Source organism: Geotrypetes seraphini, chromosome 5 (genome assembly GCF_902459505.1).
Source record: "Geotrypetes seraphini chromosome 5, aGeoSer1.1, whole genome shotgun sequence".
In the NCBI taxonomy this organism is placed as follows: Eukaryota; Metazoa; Chordata; class Amphibia; order Gymnophiona; family Dermophiidae; genus Geotrypetes; species Geotrypetes seraphini.
In genome coordinates, this window is record NC_047088.1 from 183,070,036 (window position 1) to 183,087,831 (window position 17,796).

Consider the following 17,796-nt stretch of genomic DNA (forward strand, 5'->3'; position numbering starts at 1 on the left):
TAATGAAACTATTGATGGCATAGCTTTCAGCTTCTCAGATGCACGCAAGCCCTAATGGCACAACAAACCGATGTACCCTGATTGGAGGTTAAAAAAAAGTACCGTAGCTTATATTTCAGAGTTAAAATGGTATTCTGTTTTTTTTTTTTTGCTGTTTAGTTATAGGGCCCATTTACTAAAGGGCATTAAGCCCTTATTACTTGGTTAGCGTATGCAAACAGGCTACTGCTGAAATTAATTAAAGCATGTTACCAGTTTTTACAAGATATTTTTCGAAGGAGACATGTGATGGTTGGACAGAAGGCATTCCTGCATTATCCAGCTAGTGCATTTTGATTAGCTGGTGAATAGAGCAGTGTTAATGCAGGATCACTTAACATCTCAAAAATAGGTTAAATTTTTGCAGGTACTGCATGCTAAAGGGGCCATTAGTACATGAATTGCAAATTAAAATAAACAAACAACAAAAAGCCCTAAAAAAGTACTATATTAAATCTGGGCCTAGTGTGCAGGAAAGTCGCATATTAAAACACGTTAAGTCCAGATTTTACCACACTTTACTAAAAGAGCCCCTACAATTTACTCTGAGGCAGGCAATTTTCAGTCATTTACTTGGCTAAATAGCATTCTATCCAATGCTTGTTCTCTTAAATGGTTTTACAATAGGAACATTTAACTACATGTGGGTGGGGCTGGAGGAGGTGTCCGAGAACTGTATTATGGCAGGATCAGAAAATAACATTCATAGAAACCCTCTTACTACGGTTACCTGATTTCCTCTTAAAAAAATTGAGGACACATTGCTCCACCCTGTTCCACCCCAGCCCCTCCTTGTTCTTCCCCCAGCCCTGCCCCATTCTGCCCCCAACCTCGTTCACACATGCACCTCATGTCTCCTTCCCCAAGCTCTGGGTCAGGTCTAGAGGGCCTCCGCATGCGTGAACATCGATATGATGACATCACGCTCATTTGCACAAGTGTATGATGCCATCACATCAATATCCACACTTGCACAGAGGTCCTCCAGACGCGGCCCAAGCTCGGGGCCTTCCAAAACCTGGACAAACTGCCAACAAATATTTTCCTACTTGGGGCCATGACACCAATGATGTTTCACAACAAACATTCCTACCAGAACACCTGGCCTTGGTCATGCTTGCAAAACGCAGATAAACCCTACGCAAATACAGGACCACAAACTAAAAGTCCTAATATACACAAATGAAATCCTAGGATGCCAGACTCTGCATGCAGTAGAACACCAGAGAAATAGAAAGAAATACATTTCTTCCTTAATAGTGCAAAATAGATGGCAGATATAAATTCTGAAAACTGACACATTTCAATCACTAAATTGAAAATAAAATCACTTTTCCTACCTTTGTATGGTGATTTTATTTTTCTACTTAACTTTTCCCATTATCTGGTTGCACTTCCTTCTGTCTGTGCTCTAAACAGGGCCACCTTATCCATTTGCTGTTTTCTCTCCTTCACTTTCTGCCTTACATCCATCTTTATAGAACAAAACACAAAAAAAACCCTCTCAATACTGGGCAAGTTTCTCAAATAGTATCTTCATATAACATTTAAAGGCTTTTAAATATTTAAATGTGCTCATAAGCTCTTCAGCAAGGCGCCACAGCAGCGGTACAATGTCGCTGGAAAGGTGCTTGAATTTTAATCATAACACATTGCATGGAGCAAGGATACTTAGATAGATTGTGAGTCCATCGGGACAGATAGGGAAAATCCTTGAGTACCTGATTGTAAAAAAAAAAGCCCGCTTACATAACCTTGATAGGAGGTATATAAAATCCTAATAAACTTAGTATAATAAAACTTAAACTTCTACTGGAGTGGCAAATGTTATGGCTCTACAAAAGTTGTTTAACAGTAGACCACTTATCTGAAAAGGTCAGTTCACGGCTCCAAAACAGTCTGTGTTTCGCTACACTACATCAGGAAGCTGGGAGGATAAGCTTTTTATATCGATTTTATTTGCAGTGTGCAGTGCCTGAGTCCTTTGGTCTACATACTTGATGTTGAAAAAAGACGCCTGCTGCCACTACCCCCCACCCCGTGAGATCCGGTGCTTGCTCACTGTTCTCCCAGCACTGCTGTTCTAACTCTTCAGCCATAGGCAGTGTGAGTGAAGTAAACACGCTGTCTCCAGCAACCTCAAAGCTTTCTCTTTGCTACTGCTTCCCACCTATGCGGGGGTAGAAAGTAGTAGTAGAGGAAAAGCTTCCGGATTACCAAAGGCAGCGACAGACCTACATTTAAGGCATCGTGTCTCGCACCTATGGAGAAGCATAGGGATGCACCCATGGAGATACATAGGGACGCTTATGGATGCCCACGCTGGCCTTGGGTGTCTGAAAGTGTCCTGATGCGTCTCCATAGGTACGAGACATACGCCTACAATATAGGGACATTCGCCGCGTCCATTAAAAAAAAAAAAAATGTGTATCTTGATTGGCTGGTGAGATGCGATAGAATGCCTACTGCCGCCTACAATTGGGATGCCATTTGTAGAATCAGCCCCTTAGTGTGAGTGTGAGTGAGAGTGTGTGGCAATGTAGCTGCAGTAACTGATTAGCGAACTACATACCAACTTTCCACTTTCAGACATGTCCTCAGCGCTAAGAAAAAAATTATATTTTTTAGTACGTGAGTAGCATGTCTCATCCCAGAACTACCATGGAATTCGGTAGTGTTTACCACAGCTTAGTAAAAGGGCTCCATAGATTGTTTTGCCAAGTCTGTGAATGCTATTTCCATGAAATATTTTAACCATGCAGAAAGCTTGAATTGCTAAGCTTCGAGAGAGAGAATTGTATCTAATTTGTGGTGTTCTGAATCAGTGTTATGCTCCAGATCTGACTTTATTTCTAATTAAAGTACTGGTTGCTAGTTAGGATTAAAGGAGTGAGGATTTTTATGCTTTTTTTTTCTAAAGGTCTTGTATTACCTATAATCCTTAATGACAATAATTGTCAAATATTTTGTTTGGAATAGTCAGAGTCCATTTGAGTCCATTCATTTAGAGAGAGATCTGAGGGGCATAAGTAACAGACGTTGTAGCTAAATATAAATTCTTTTTAATTTGTCTCTGAATGATATTAGTAACTCATTCAAGTCTATGGGCTCAGCAAACTAATGAGCCAAACCGCTATGTACATGAAAGCCCCAAGAACTGGCTTTCAATGTTTCTCATTTCCATCATAACAAATAAGATTAAGTAATGTTCCTGTTTTATCCACTTATTCCTTATTACTTCAAGGATTGTGGTCTGAAATTCTTTTATTGTGTCAAAACTTTATTACTGAATTTTTTAGAGGAAAACATTTAGCAGTCAATTTCCAGATTCTCAGCTCATGTGGAAAATCTGCTTGTACTTTTCAGTTGTGGATTTTGTACCAAACTTCATACATTCTTTTCCTTTGAACTTCCCACCAGAATGAAGTATGCATAAATTTTTGTATCTGACTTTTTGTGTGGAGAATTTTTTCAAGGAAAATGTTTATAGATTTCAAATATAATCTACATGTGTGCTTTTTATTACAATCCAAACCATAGCACAACACCCTGAAAATGCCTGCCTGCTGCTGCCCCCCCCCCCAGTGTAACCAAAAGTGTATCTATGTTAACATGGACAGAATGAGAACAATTTTCATTGAGTAGTTTGCAGATTAAAGTTGCTATTTCCCTGTTTAAATAGTTGTAAAAATGATTTATGCTTTTTTTTTTTTTTTAAAGCTATTATGTGATAATCTTACCTCAGATGAGTTTGAAATGCATCCATTTCTAATTCATTTCATGACAAGTAAGGAACCAGAGTATTAAGCCAATACAATTGCTTATTGAAAGTTATATCTTTGGTCTCTGTTCCTGGTACAGTGACTGATTACATTGTAAAATGGAGATCAGACTATATCTGTGCAGGTCACACATAGGGCAGGTCTTAACCTGAGTGTCACCATAGCGATCACCCAGTTCTAAGGTCAGCCTTGGTAACAAAAAACCTAACCCTCATGACATTTATTAAACTGCTTTGTAACGAGTGCTTTGCAAGTATATATATATATATATATATATATATATATATATATATATATATATATATATATATATATATATATATATATATACTGTAAATAACATAACCAACTGAAATGTTATCTGTTCTCTCATACCTAAGGTGACCATACGTCCCGTTTTGAACGGAACAGTCCCGTTTTTGAATCCCCTGTCCCGTTGTCCCCACACACAGCTTCGGGACGCCAAAATGTCCCATTTTCAGGGACAGTCTTGAAGCTGTGTGCGGGGACAATGGGACAGGCGATCGCTTCCTGTCCCTCCACTGCCGCACCAAAAAAAAAAAAAAGCCTCCCTCCAGGCCCGATTTAGGTCCACCGCTGCTGCTCCTCTGCTGCCACTACTCGAACCCGGAAGCCTTCTTCCCGACGTCAATTCTGACGCCCAGGGTGCCATCTTGATGAGGGCGCCAGCACTCCTCCTCCTCTCCACTCCCCTGTTCCTTCCTGCTCCACCCCTTGCGTACCATCACTCTCCCCTCCATACCTCTTTCTTTTCACTTCAACCTGCTGCTCGTGCCAGTGTTGGCTCTCCTGACGTCACTTCTGGGTCCCATGCCCAGTAAGTGATATAAGAGGGAGAGCCAAGACGGGCAGTGAGTTGGTGATGGTGCGTGCGTCATAGAAGTTAAAAGAGGTATAGGGTAGGGAAGGGGTGGGTGTGCACGGCAGGGAGGTAAGGAGGGGGTACCACCGCCCTGGGTGCCTCTCGCCCTTGCTATGCCACTGGCAAGATCTGGCTCTTTAGCAATTTAAGGGGCCCTTTAGCAAAAGCAAAGTGTGCGCAAACAGCTTTAGCATGCGCTAAATGCTAAGAAGCTAATTTTATACCTTTGGGCTTCTTAGTATTTAGCGCATGTTAAAGCTGTTTGCGCACACTATGCTTTTGCTAAAGGGGTCCTTAAATGACCTACTATCATCTGTGTAGTTTTTGAAATACAAAGATGTGGCTGTTATGCATTTCCTGGCTACTAGTGAATGCTTAATTGCCTTGACTACTGGCCTGTACATATTTTCATGAAATGAAAAGCAGCAGTATGAAACACCAGTGGTATAACTTGTTTTTGTCCTTATTTTTAGGGTGATAGTGGTAGAGCAGGACAATCTGGTGAGGTTGGATTCCCAGGATCTGCGGTAAGATAATTCTACTTTGTTGCAATTTGTATTAATTAAAAAGGCATGCACTGAATAAAACACAAACTGATGATTCCCATTAAAAATGTTTAAAGCTTAGCATTTACTGCCCAGTATTATATGAAATGATGAAGCAATCAAAACTGTTGTACATGCTTAGCAAACCTATGTCTACAGAAGTAAGGAAAGCAAAGAGATGAATAGTTTCTCCAACAGATGTTATCACTAGAGTGAAGCGTACCTAAAAAATTATAAATAAAAGAACAGGTCCTATGTAGATATGGCTCACTGGGTACATATCAGGATAATCCAAGAGTATTATCAAAATAATGTCTCTGAAGATCTAGCTGTCATCCAGTTCCTTATTCAATTTAAATGTGCATGTATCGCCTTTAAGATCTTGTTTGGTATCTTTATACTTTTGGTTCCCTTATCTTGAAACACTTACACATTGGGCCTGACAAGGACTACCCAAAAACCTAAACTCTCATTACCTTCTCCTAAGGGCATAAGATATATCGGAACTAACGGAGATCTGGAATGATATCCCGTTAAGGATAAGAGAATTAGACTCTTAAATCATTTCATAAAATTTTAAAAAAACTCTACTGTTTTCTAAACAACTAACAAAATAGTTCCATTTAGCTTCGCATCTATATTGGTGGTCACTGATTTCTCTTTGTCTATACGCTATAATGTAATTGTTAACCGAGTCAAACTCCATCTTACGGAGATGATCCGGTCTACAAACTTAAATTTTTACTTAGTTTAGTTTATCCAAATAATGTTCTTTATCACCTGTATTTGAATATGTAACAGCTCAATTCCACCCAGATATTCAGGGCCATGTAGTATCTAGATATATATCATCACTAATGTTTGGGCATAAAAAATCCACAGCAGCCAGTTTTTAAAAATACACTGCCTACTGGATGCTCAATATACCCCTCAGAATAAATGTTTCTGTTAACAGGGAACAGAAGCAAGCTAAGGAATAGTCAGATTAGGAGCTGAAAATAGAAAGAGATAACAAGAAAGAGAAATGCTTAGCACAGAAATGGAAAAGAACATAGATTAGGATGAGAACCTTATAATGGAAAATGGCATCAAGTCACCTTACACAGGACAGGGAGTTGGGTTGTGTTTTGGAAATTCTTTATTTTGTTTTGTTTCATTAATTTGAAATGAAATAAAGACAAAATGGCCATTTTACTGCTACAGAAAAAAATGGCCTTAGCATGTGGGAACAACTCATGTAAGAACATGCTAAGATCACTATCTACCACAGCTTAGTAAAAAAAAGTCCTATGTTGGCTGCTCTTTGATTTGCTTTTAACTCTAATTATTTATACAAGTAAAAACTGTTTTTTGGTTTCTTTGTTTGTTTTTTTTCTGTTAGGGAGTTCGTGGATTCCCTGGTGCTCCTGGGCTTCCTGGTCTTAAGGGTCACAGAGTAAGCATTCATCTTTGAATTATTAATAGAGATTATTTTACAGATATTTTATTTGCATAGTTGCAAAAGTAGAATAATATAGGTCCCCTATTACAAAACCGTATAGCTGAGTGCTATGCAGAAAATGTTGCAATGCCCATTCAGTTCCTAATGGCGTCGGAGCATTTACCATGCTGGCCTGTGCTACTGGCTTTAGTAGAAGAGGGGAATAGTGCTTGGTCTTGAGTAATATGCTTTGTAGTAATTCCAATAAGCAGTATACTGTACCAGTTTGCATATTGCCATATTATAGTATTAAATCTGGTATGAGGTAGATGGCTGTGTTCTAAGGAATCTTTCTTGACCAACTCAACTTTATCTGATTGCAGTTCTATCGCAGCATCTTTTCTACTATTGCGTTTGTTGATTTATATTGTGTCAGGTGGCAGGAACCCTGTAAGACTTTCTACAAGTAATTTCAGTTGTGCTTGATTTCATGTCAATTGGCACCATTTACTGGGTTACTTTTCACCACCCCTGAGGAAGGCCTCTGTGGCCGAAACACAGGCCATGTTGAGGTCCAGTATATGTTTCATTACAAGGGACTTTACATGCCTGCCACATTTTGTTTTATTCATGTGTATATTTGTTAACTAAAAATAAAATATATTTTTTTTGAAAAATAAACGTATTTGTCCACACAATAATAGTCTGACCGTTGTCCCTTCCCCATTTCCTTTTTTGTTTACACGATGGTTTAAGCCTGCAATATATGATGTAATGTAATTTCATAGGGGTGTTTTGACACTGCACAGGATAATCCATGACAAGTCCATCCCTAATTTAATGCACATTGATGGTGAACCAGCAGACAGTCATAAATTGAGAAAACAAAGGAAACATTATGGATAATTTTATGATTTATTATATTCATAGGGACATAAAGGTTTAGATGGCCCTAAAGGTGAACTTGGAGCAGCTGGATCAAAGGTAAATTTTCACTTTATATAAATTTAGGAAATTTTCTTTTCATATAAATTGTACCAGTAGTTATGGACTCCATGTACTAAGAGCTCCTTTTATTAAGACTTGAAACTTGAAACTTGAATAAATGTGTACTAAGGCCCTGATTCTGCAAAGTGCATTCCGATTGTAGGCAGCTGTAGGCATCCTACAGCTGTCTAATCAGCCAATCGGGAGGCACGTTTTCTAAAAAAATGCTCCACAGGCAGGTCGCCTATATTGAAGGAGCCTCCGGGAGCCTAGGGAGGCCCACAAGCCCGTCTAAGGTCGCCTAAGGCTAGGCGGTAGCCTTAGGCGAACCTAGGCGGCCCTGCGCGTCTCCCTAGCAGAGCGGGAGATGCTTACAATGTAGGCTAGCAAAATGCTGGCCTACATAGTAAGTAGACACGGCCGCTATACTTTATCGCGGCAAGGGATTTTCCTGGCATGATTAGCATAGCGGCCGCAGCTAAGGCTGCCAGTCTCCCCAACCCCCCCTCCCCCGACATTCATGGTAGGGGGGTGCCCAATCCTTCCTGCTGAAAGAACCCGCCCCCCCCCCCAAGATCGCCGGCAGGAGGGTACCCAACCCCTCCTGCTGGACCTCCCCCCAACAACCCCCCCCAAACAAAATGCCCTAACCACCCTCCTTGGACCCCCCCAGTGGCTCCCCGAAGATCGCCGGCAGGAGGGTGCCCAACCCCTCAAGCTTACCGCCAAGTTGGCCGGATGGGTCTTTGCACCGTCCGGCCAGCAGGCCCGCCTCTGTCCAAATGAGATGGGCCCGCCCCTCCCCTGCCCAATCCACAGGATCCTAGGGCCTGATTGGCCCAAGTGCTTAAGGCCCCTCCCGCTATAGGAACTTCTGATAACCAGCCAACATGGTTTCTGCAAGGGGAGATCGTGCCTAACAAACTTATTGCACTTCTTTGAAGGAATTAACAAATGGATGGACAAAGGAGACCCCATAGACATCATATATCTAGATTTCCAAAAAGCCTTTGACAAGGTGTCCCATGAACGCCTACTCCGGAAACTGAAGAACCATGGGGTGGAAGGAGACGTACATAGATGGATCAGAAACTGGTTGGCGGGTAGAAAACAGGGTAGGAGTGAAGGGCCACTACTCATGAGTAGGGTCCCGCAGGGCTCGGTTCTCGAGCCGCTGCTATTTAATATATTCCTAAATGATCTAGAAACAGGGACAAAGTGTGAGATAATAAAATTTGCGGATGACACCAAACTATTTAGTGGAGCTCGGACTAAAGAGGACTGCTAAGAATTGCAAAGGGACTTGAACAAACTAGGGGAATGGGCGACGAGATGGCAGTGAAGTTCAATGTTGAGAAATGTAAAATATTACATGTGGGAAACAGAAACCCGAGGTACAACTATACAATGGGAGGGATGTTATTAAATGAGAGTACCCAAGAAAGGGACTTGGGGTAATGGTGGACATGACAATGAAGCCGACGGCACAGTGTGCAGCGGCCACTAAGAAGGCAAACAGAATGCTAGGCATAATCAAGAAGGATATTACAACCAGAACGAAAGAAGGTATCGGATGATGGTGCGTCCACATCTGGAGTACTGCGTTCAATATTGGTTGCCGTACCTTAAGAAGGACATGGTGTTTCTCGAGAGGGTTCTGAGGAGAGCAACATGTCTGATAAGGGGATGGAAAACCTTTCATACGTTGAGAGATTGGAGAAACTGGGTCTCTTTCCCCTGGAGAAGAGGAGACTTAGAGGGGATATGATAGACTTACAAGATCATGAAGGGCATAGAGAGTAGAAAGGAACAGATTCTTCAAAATTTCGAATAATAAAAGAACAAGAGGGCATTCAGAAAAATTGAAAGGGGACAGATTCAAGACGAATGCTAGGAAGTTCTTCTTTACCCAACGTGTGGTGGACACCTGGAATGCGATTCTAGAGAGCGTAATAGGGCAGAGTACGGTACTGGGGTTCAAGAAAGGATTGGACAATTTCCTGCTGGGAAAGGTTTGGCACATTCCTGCCGGTGATCTTATGGGGGGCATTGAGGGGTTGGGCACCCTCCTGCCGGCAATCTTCGGGGATGATATAGTTGGCTAACTGAAAAGATAGCAGATTAGATTAAAGGGTTTGAAAACTGCCTGGCTAAGTATTCATATTGAGTTTCTAGATGCCTATATTTAGTTGTTCAATGTTGATATTGTGGGAGGTGATGTGGAGTTAACGAACTAAACTACACGTATACATAAAATTTTCAAGTATATCTGTACAGTCTATCTGACCCCAGCCACAGAAGTCGCATGCAAAGAGAACACAAATACTTTTGTATTCATATTGGCTTTATTGAATTGTTAAAGGAAAAGTACTTGGGTGCTTTTCTCTTTGAATATTCAATAAGGATATAGGGCTCCAAAAGTATTTGCATACCATGTAGCTAGGCAGTTTAGAGAAGATATCCCCAGTATGATGTGTTTTATGATCTTGGCTTTACCTCATTTACTGTATACGTACACCATCTTATGCAACCCTAACTTATTCCAAGTAATATTTTTCTTATTTTGCTTAAACAGATCCTTCATCTTCATGTTTTTTGGTTGTTGGTTTTTTTAACTTATTATTGATTAAGGTTAGTTATCCTACTCCATAACTAAAAGCTAGGAATACAGTGGAGGATGGCAAAGCATCAAGGGTTTTTGAATGCCTCAAGCAAGGAAGTGATCTCAATAGTCCAAGAAGCTTGCATATTTAATTTGCCAACATATAACGGCATCATTAATTGAATTACTTTTTGGAGCACACTCGTTAAAAACAATAAAGAAAACAAACACACACCCCTGCCCCCCAGGAATTTTGATTTAAATGAACACATATTTAATGAAAAGCAGAAACCCTATAGTAATGCTTTCCAACCCAGCCCCAGTCCAGGAGGCACACCTGATCACTCTGGTTTTCTGGATAGCCATAATAAATACACTTAAGATAGATATACTGTATGTATCTATATAATAAAATGCTAAGCGCGCATGCGCATTCTTTCCCTGATCTGTCGGGCTGTGGCTGGCAAGAGTGCGTATGCGCTACACCAGGACTCCAGGACGCCTTCGATTCCACGGTGGCAGGTATGGCGGAAACGTTAGAGAGGCGGCTGTCGTTTTCAGGCATGCGTGGCGGTGCAGAGCGGCGGCTGCCAGTAGGAGGGCTTCACGTAGCGGCGCTATCGGCGGCTGCCGGGAGGAGGGCTTCGAGGCGAGGCGGCTGTCGGCACCTGTAGGCCATGGTGGCTTGAGGCGGCTGTCGGCGGAGGGCAGATGGGAGAGGAGGTAAGGGGTGCTGCTGGACAAGGGAAGAGGTGCTTACGACAGGGAGGGCAGAAAAAGGAAGGGAGGCATACTGCTCGACAGGGGGAGCAGGAAAGAGGTGTTGATGGACAGGGAAAGAGCTGATGGACGGAGGGGGGGGAAGAAAAAAGAACGGAGGCCTACTGCTGGACAGGGAGAGCAGGAAAGAGGTGTTGATGGACAGGGGAAGAGGTGCTGATGGAAAGGGAGGGAAGAAAAAGGAAGGGAGACCTACTGCTGGACAGGGGGAGCAGGAAAGAGGTGATGATGGACAGGGGAGAGGTAAAACAAAAGGGAGAAGGGCTGCTGCTGGATAAGGGGACCAGTGAAGGGGTGGTGGTGGACATAGGGGAGGTAAAAGGAAGGGAGAATGGACAGGGGGAACAGCAAGGAGTGGTGGACAGCCAAGGAAAAAGAAAGGCAGAAAGAAAGACAGAAATACAGAAAGCGGCTAAGGGGAGAGAGAGCGCGAAAGAAATAAATAAAGACAGATACACACATATATTCTAGCACCCGTTAATGTAATGGGCTATGACTAGTGGAAATATATTTCATCTTGGATATCCTGAAAGCAGATCTATTAGGTAAGCATTCTGCACTGGGTTAGGAACCATAGCTCAAAAGATTTGCTTTGTTAAGAATATTTCAAGCCTTAATTCTTATCTAAAAGCAGTACTAAGTTTAATCTTTTCCATCGGTATGTAATAATTCCTAGAATCTAATGGGTTACAAGATCTGAGGCAACATGGCTTTACTAAAGATAAATGGTGCCAAAAGAATCTGATTGAATTCTTTGACTGGGCGACCAGAGAATTTGATCAAGGGCATGCACTAGATGTAATATACTTAGATTTTAGCAAAGCATATGACACAGTTCCTCTTAGGAGGCTCTTGAATAAACTTGACAGGCTGAAGTTAGGGCCCAAAGTAGTGAACTGGATTAGAAACTGGTTTATGGGCAGATGCCAGAAGGTGGTGGGTAATGGAATTCACTTGAGGAAGGAAAGGTGAGTAGTGGAATGCCTCAAGGATTGGTGCTGAGGCTGATTGTGAGCGACATTGCCAAAGGGTTTGAAGGTAAGGGTTGCTTTTTTTGTGGATGATATCAAGATTTCTAACAGAGTGGACACCCCGGATGGAGTTGAAAAAAGATCTGAAAAAGTTGGAAGAATGGTCTAATGTTTGTCAACTAAAATTCAATGCCAAGAAGTGTAGAGTGTTATATTTGGGGAATAGAAATATGAGGGAGATAAGAGGCTAATATGTATGGATGGGGAGATGGACATTGGGGCGATAGATCTGAGGATCTGAAGGTGATAAAACAGTGTGACATGGTGGTGGCTGTAACCAGAAGGATGCTAGGCTATATATAGAGAGGTATAACCAGCAGAAGAAAGAAAGTGTTGATGCACCTGTACAATTTGATGGTAAGGCCCCACTTGGAGTGTTGTATTCAGTTTTGGAGGCTATATCTTGCTAAGGATATAAGAAGACTTGAAGTCCAGAGGAAGGTGATGAAAATGGTAGGGGTTTGCCCAAAAGACACAGAAGAAGAAACTGGAAAACTCAAATATGTAGAGAAGGGATGGGGTGATATGATACAGATGTTTAAATACTTGAAAGGTATTAATATAAAACCAAATCTTTTTCAGAAAAGGGAAAATGGTAAAACTAGAGGGCATAAATTGAGGTTGCAGGGTGGTAGACTTAGGAGTAACGTTAGGAAATTCTTTTTCACTTGAGAGGGTGAATGATGCCTGGAATGCCCTCCCGAGGGAGGTGGTGGAGAGGAAAATGGTGATGGAATTCAAAAATCTTGGGATGAGCACAGTGGATCTCTAATTAGAAAATGATTGGCATTAATTGAAGAACAAGAGTGTGAACTATGCAGACTTGCACAGCTTGTGCCCCATATATGACAATTCAGTTTAGGATGGGCTGGGAAGGGTTTTGATAGGAACTCCATTAATTTAGAACATGAGGAATGTGCTGGGTAGACTTTTATGGTCTGTATCTCACAAATGATGTGATGGTTTGGATAGGCTGGAGTGAGCTTCGACAGCAACTCCAGTAGCTGGAACCCAAGGTATTGAGCTTCAACAGTAACTCCAGTAGTTCTGGGCAGACTTATACAGTCTAGCACTCAGTAATATAAAAAAAAAAAAAAAGACGATTTCGCTATAATAGCAATGTGCAAACATTTTTTTTGTATTTCAGGAGAAATATTATAAACAAACAGGCGTAGCGATGGGAGCAGCAATGGCTCCCTCTATTGCAAATCTGTTTATGTCCAAATTTGAAGCACAGTGCATCGTGGATAACCCTTTCAAGGAGGAATTTGTTCACTGGTCCATAAGAACATAAGAATTGCTGCTGCTGGGTCAGACCAGTGGTCCATCGTGCCCAGCAGTCCGCTCACGCAGCTGCCCCCAGGTCAAGACCAGTGGTCTAAAATGAGTCCAGCCTCACCTGTGTACATCCCAGCTTAGCAGGAACTTGTCCAGCTTAGCAGGAACTTGTCCAGCTTAGTCTTAGTCTCCGGAAGAGCGTTCCAGCTCTCTACCACTCTCTGGGTGAAGAAGGAACTTCCTTACGTTTATACGGAATCTATCCCCTTTCAACTTTAGAGAGTGCCCTCTTGTTCTCCCTACCTTAGAGTGTGAACAGTCTGTCTTTATCTACTGAGTCTATTCCCTTCAGTATTTTGAATGTTTCGATCATGTCTCCTCTGTCTCCTCTTTTCAAGGGAGAAGAGGCCCAGTTTCTCTAATCTCTCACTGTACGGCAACTCCTCCAGCCCCTTAACCATTTTAGGCGCTCTTCTCTGGACCTGTTCGAGTAGTACTGTGTCTTTCTTCATGTACTGCGACCAGTGCTGGACGCAGTACTCCAGGTGAGGGCGCACCATGGCCCGGTACAGCAGCATGATAACCTTCTCCGATCTGTTCGTGATCACCTTCTTTATCATTCCTAGCATTCTGTTTGCCCTTTTGGCCGCCACAGAGCATTGTGCAATCTCTTTTCTGGGAGGTCTCTCTAAGTACCTCCCCGGACATCCTGTATTCATGCATAAGATTTTTGTTACCGATATGCATCACTTTGCACTTATCCACGTTGAACCTCATTTGCCATGTTGATGCCCATTTCTCGAGCATGATTATATCACTTTCTAGATCTTCGCAATCCCCCTGTATCTTCACTACTCTGAATAACTTTGTATCATCAGCAAACTTAATCACCTCACTTGTCGTACCAATGCCCAGATCATTTATAAAGATGTTGAAGAGCATGGGTTCAAGCACCAAGCCTTGCAGCACCCCGCTGGTGACACTCTTCCAGTCTGAGTATTGTCCATTTACCCCCACTCACTGTTTCCTATGCTCCAGCCAGTTTTTAATCCACATGAGTATTTCACCATCGATTCCATGGCTTGCAATTTTCCAAAGTAATCGTTTATGTGGAACCTTGTTGAATGCCTTCTGAAAATCCAGATATACAATGTTGACCAGGTCACCCTTGTCTATCCGCCTGTTTACTCTCTCAAAGAAGTGCAGCAAGTTTGTCAGGGAAGATATGCTTTTGCTGAAACCGATTTATTGACGACATCTTCTTTATTTGGAAAGGAGATTTTAGTTATTTGAATGAATTTGTGGAGTGGCTGAATAGTTGCCACCCGAATATTCATTTTGTGATGCAATGTGATTTAAGGGAAATAACATTTTTGGACATAACCCTGTTACGAAGAAATGATGAACTGTTCACTACAGTACACAGAAAGGGTACAGATAAAAATGCTTTTTTACATCATGATAGTTTCCATCCAGCACATTTAAAGAATAATCTTATCAGCCTCCCAATTTTTAAGGTACCGGCAATTTATGTTCCACAACATCAGAGTATAAGTTACAAGCCCAACACTTGAAGTTGAGATTAAGACAACAGGGATACCCTGGGAAAGTGATACGCAAAGCCTTTAAAAGGGCGCTTTACACCAACAGAGATTTGATGCCGCATCATAGTAAGCTGCAAAATATGATTTTAGAATTATTTCACTTTCTTATTAGTCACTTTTGAGATGTTAGATTTAGGACAGAAAGAGGACAAACCCATGCTAAAACAATAAATTCTGAAGGACATTTCACTTCTGTTCTTTGATTGCTAATTTGTCTTATGCTCTATGCTATAATTAATAACACAGTTTTCTTTTTATTTTCTATTACCATATTTCAGCAAGTGTCTACATTTCAATACTTTTTATAAACAATATGGAAGGAGAAGACTCATGCACTTCTTGTGGCTGTGGTGGTCTCATTCAGTTAGTCATTCCAATGTTAACCCTTTACTTTTCAACAGGTATCCATAAAAGAAACTCCCAGGATGAATTCATCCTCATCAATATAGAAATCGTTTTTTGGTTCAGCACTGTAGAACTCTTCAAAGCTAGTTTAATGAATATAAATAAATGTTTATTTGTTTGAGCTTTCTGTACAGCCCTTCATAGCTAAACTGGTTACAAAGCAATGCTTTTTTGCTGGAGCATTATCATTCATATTCCCTTATAATACTACGTTATTACAAAGTGCTGTGAATTGGCAACTTGGAGCACTGAAATGATTGATGTGTTTGATGTCACTATAGTTAACCTTGATACACAATACAAAAGAAAGGAAAATGAGGTGAATGGCTAAACGAATTTCCATACAGTATTTTCCAAGTCATTAGATTTCTTAGATTTATGCTGCATAAATAGAAAGTGAGAATAATACAGAGGAAGATGCTTTAAGGTCAAGGTCAAGCCAAGAAGGCTGAAAGCAATTACATAATGATAAGGAGCGTGATGAAATCCTAGTGTTAGACTCCAGAGCTCTATCCTGCAACCAGCTGGCTGTATCACATGAATACTGAACTAAAATGCAGCAAGATTGAAAGCCTGTATGCTCATTGATTTCTATTTGACATGGTAATTTGTCTTAGGCAATTTGAAACAACTATAGTTCAGATTGAACAGGATAAAACTGTTTTAGAATGGCAGATTTGTTTTATCATCTGAGAATCCAACTTTTTAAGAGTCTGCATGTAGCATGAAACTATGGGAGAATGTGACAATAAAAAACATTTGTAATGAAGGTTTTTATTTACTTCAAGTTCTAAGTTACTTCTTTCTCACATGATATCTGTTTTTCTCTCACATTTTAGGGTGAATCCGGCCCAACAGGTCCTCTGGGAGGAAATGGTCCTGCGGTGGGTATAATCAGATCTTCAAAGTTTTCTGTTATATTCTAATATAGTTGAAAGGGTTCAAATATAATCTAACCATAATCTATAATTTTTAATTTTTGGGGGTACAATTGGAGCTCGCTTTAGTATCTATGAAAATACAGCCAGCAGGACAGGCTTCAGTGGGTAGCTTTATGCATTCTATAATTTCTCAAAACGTATTGTCATCCTGTGCTTCATGGTTTTGAGTTTATTGTTCAACCTATTGAATATTAATGTATAAAGCTGTGTACACCTTTCAGCACCATAGAATAGTAGTTCTCAGTAACAGGGGTAGTAGCAAACCCAGATCAGCCCCCTTCTTTATATCATCCTATTTCCCCCAAAACAAGCAATATCCAAACATATTTGACGAATGGCTGCAACTTTTATGAGATAATCTGACAAGGAAGTTTCTTGTGTGGTGAGAGCCTGTGTCCTATATCCCTTTCTTTTTATCCTCTCCTCCCTTACATGTCCTGGAGGATGTAGTCTGCAAATAAGACCCAAGCTGTAACTCACTTGCATGACCACTTGGCCATCACTACATGATGGCTGATTCCTTCAGTTTAGGGCAATTAGCATGCCCTGCTTGAACTTACAGACTTGATCTAGATCTAGGCTGCAACATCAGCCATTTCCAAAGAATTTGAGCCCTCAGGCTTGAACACCCCACTATAACTTAGGCCGCATGTGTGTATAGAGTACTCAACAATTTGAGCTCATTAAACACTCACATTAGACAATGCCATCTGTGATTAAGCCTTAAGGCCCTAATCTGTCATGATTCAGTGGCTGCAGTAATGGCCACAAATTTGATACTTGCTGCAGAAAGGGCTGGTTCCTATGGAATCACATTGAAAAATGGGGTCAGCAGTGGCAGTAGTAGCAACAATGAGGTAGTGCACCCTTCTTTTCTCTCACCTTTCTCTCCATGCCAGATTGGAATTTGGAAGAGGAGAGCTGGAACTAAGCGCTTCATGCCGTGTCCTCAGCATTTCCTGCCTGGCTCTTGAGTATCTTAGTTTTACTATGTGGTTCAAACCGTTAACACTAGGGTCCTGAGCAGAAGAGGAAGAGGACATGGTCTGAAGCATTGCACCATCACTGTTCTTAGAGTTGTCATTGGGGGGGAGGGGCAGGGAATTTGGAAGAGTGAATTACTCAGAATTTTTAGGAAGAAAAGTGAGTAAGGCGTTAAGTGCTATGAGTACATTTACATAAGTACATAAACATTGCCGTACTTGGACAGACTGAAGGCTCATCAAGCCCAGTTTTCTTTTTCCAACAGAGACCAATCCAGTCACAAGTACCTGCAGGATCTCAAAAGACTTATACTCCTGAGTATGCATTGGCGTGCAGTGACATTTATAGCAAGGGTATCAATAGATGAGCTAAACCAGGAGTAACCAACCTTGGCTCTCATGATTTCCACAATGAAAATACATGAGATCTATTTGCATACAATGGAGGCAATGTATGCAAATAATCTCATGCATATTCATTGGAGAAATCCTAAAAACCTGACTAGATTGAGACTC

The 17,796-nt window shown here is 41.2% G+C and overlaps 1 protein-coding gene across 2 annotated transcripts in view; it reads left to right on the forward strand.

The window, feature by feature from the left end:
• Positions 1–17,796, forward strand: part of COL5A2 (collagen type V alpha 2 chain) — a 306,470-nt gene that overhangs the window by 152,685 nt on the left and 135,989 nt on the right. For both annotated transcript variants that reach the window (XM_033945794.1, XM_033945795.1), the window contains 4 exons: positions 5,178–5,231; positions 6,631–6,684; positions 7,600–7,653; positions 16,196–16,240. In XM_033945794.1, the coding sequence (XP_033801685.1) occupies positions 5,178–5,231; positions 6,631–6,684; positions 7,600–7,653; positions 16,196–16,240 (207 nt within the window). The remainder of the gene's footprint in view (positions 1–5,177; positions 5,232–6,630; positions 6,685–7,599; positions 7,654–16,195; positions 16,241–17,796) is intronic.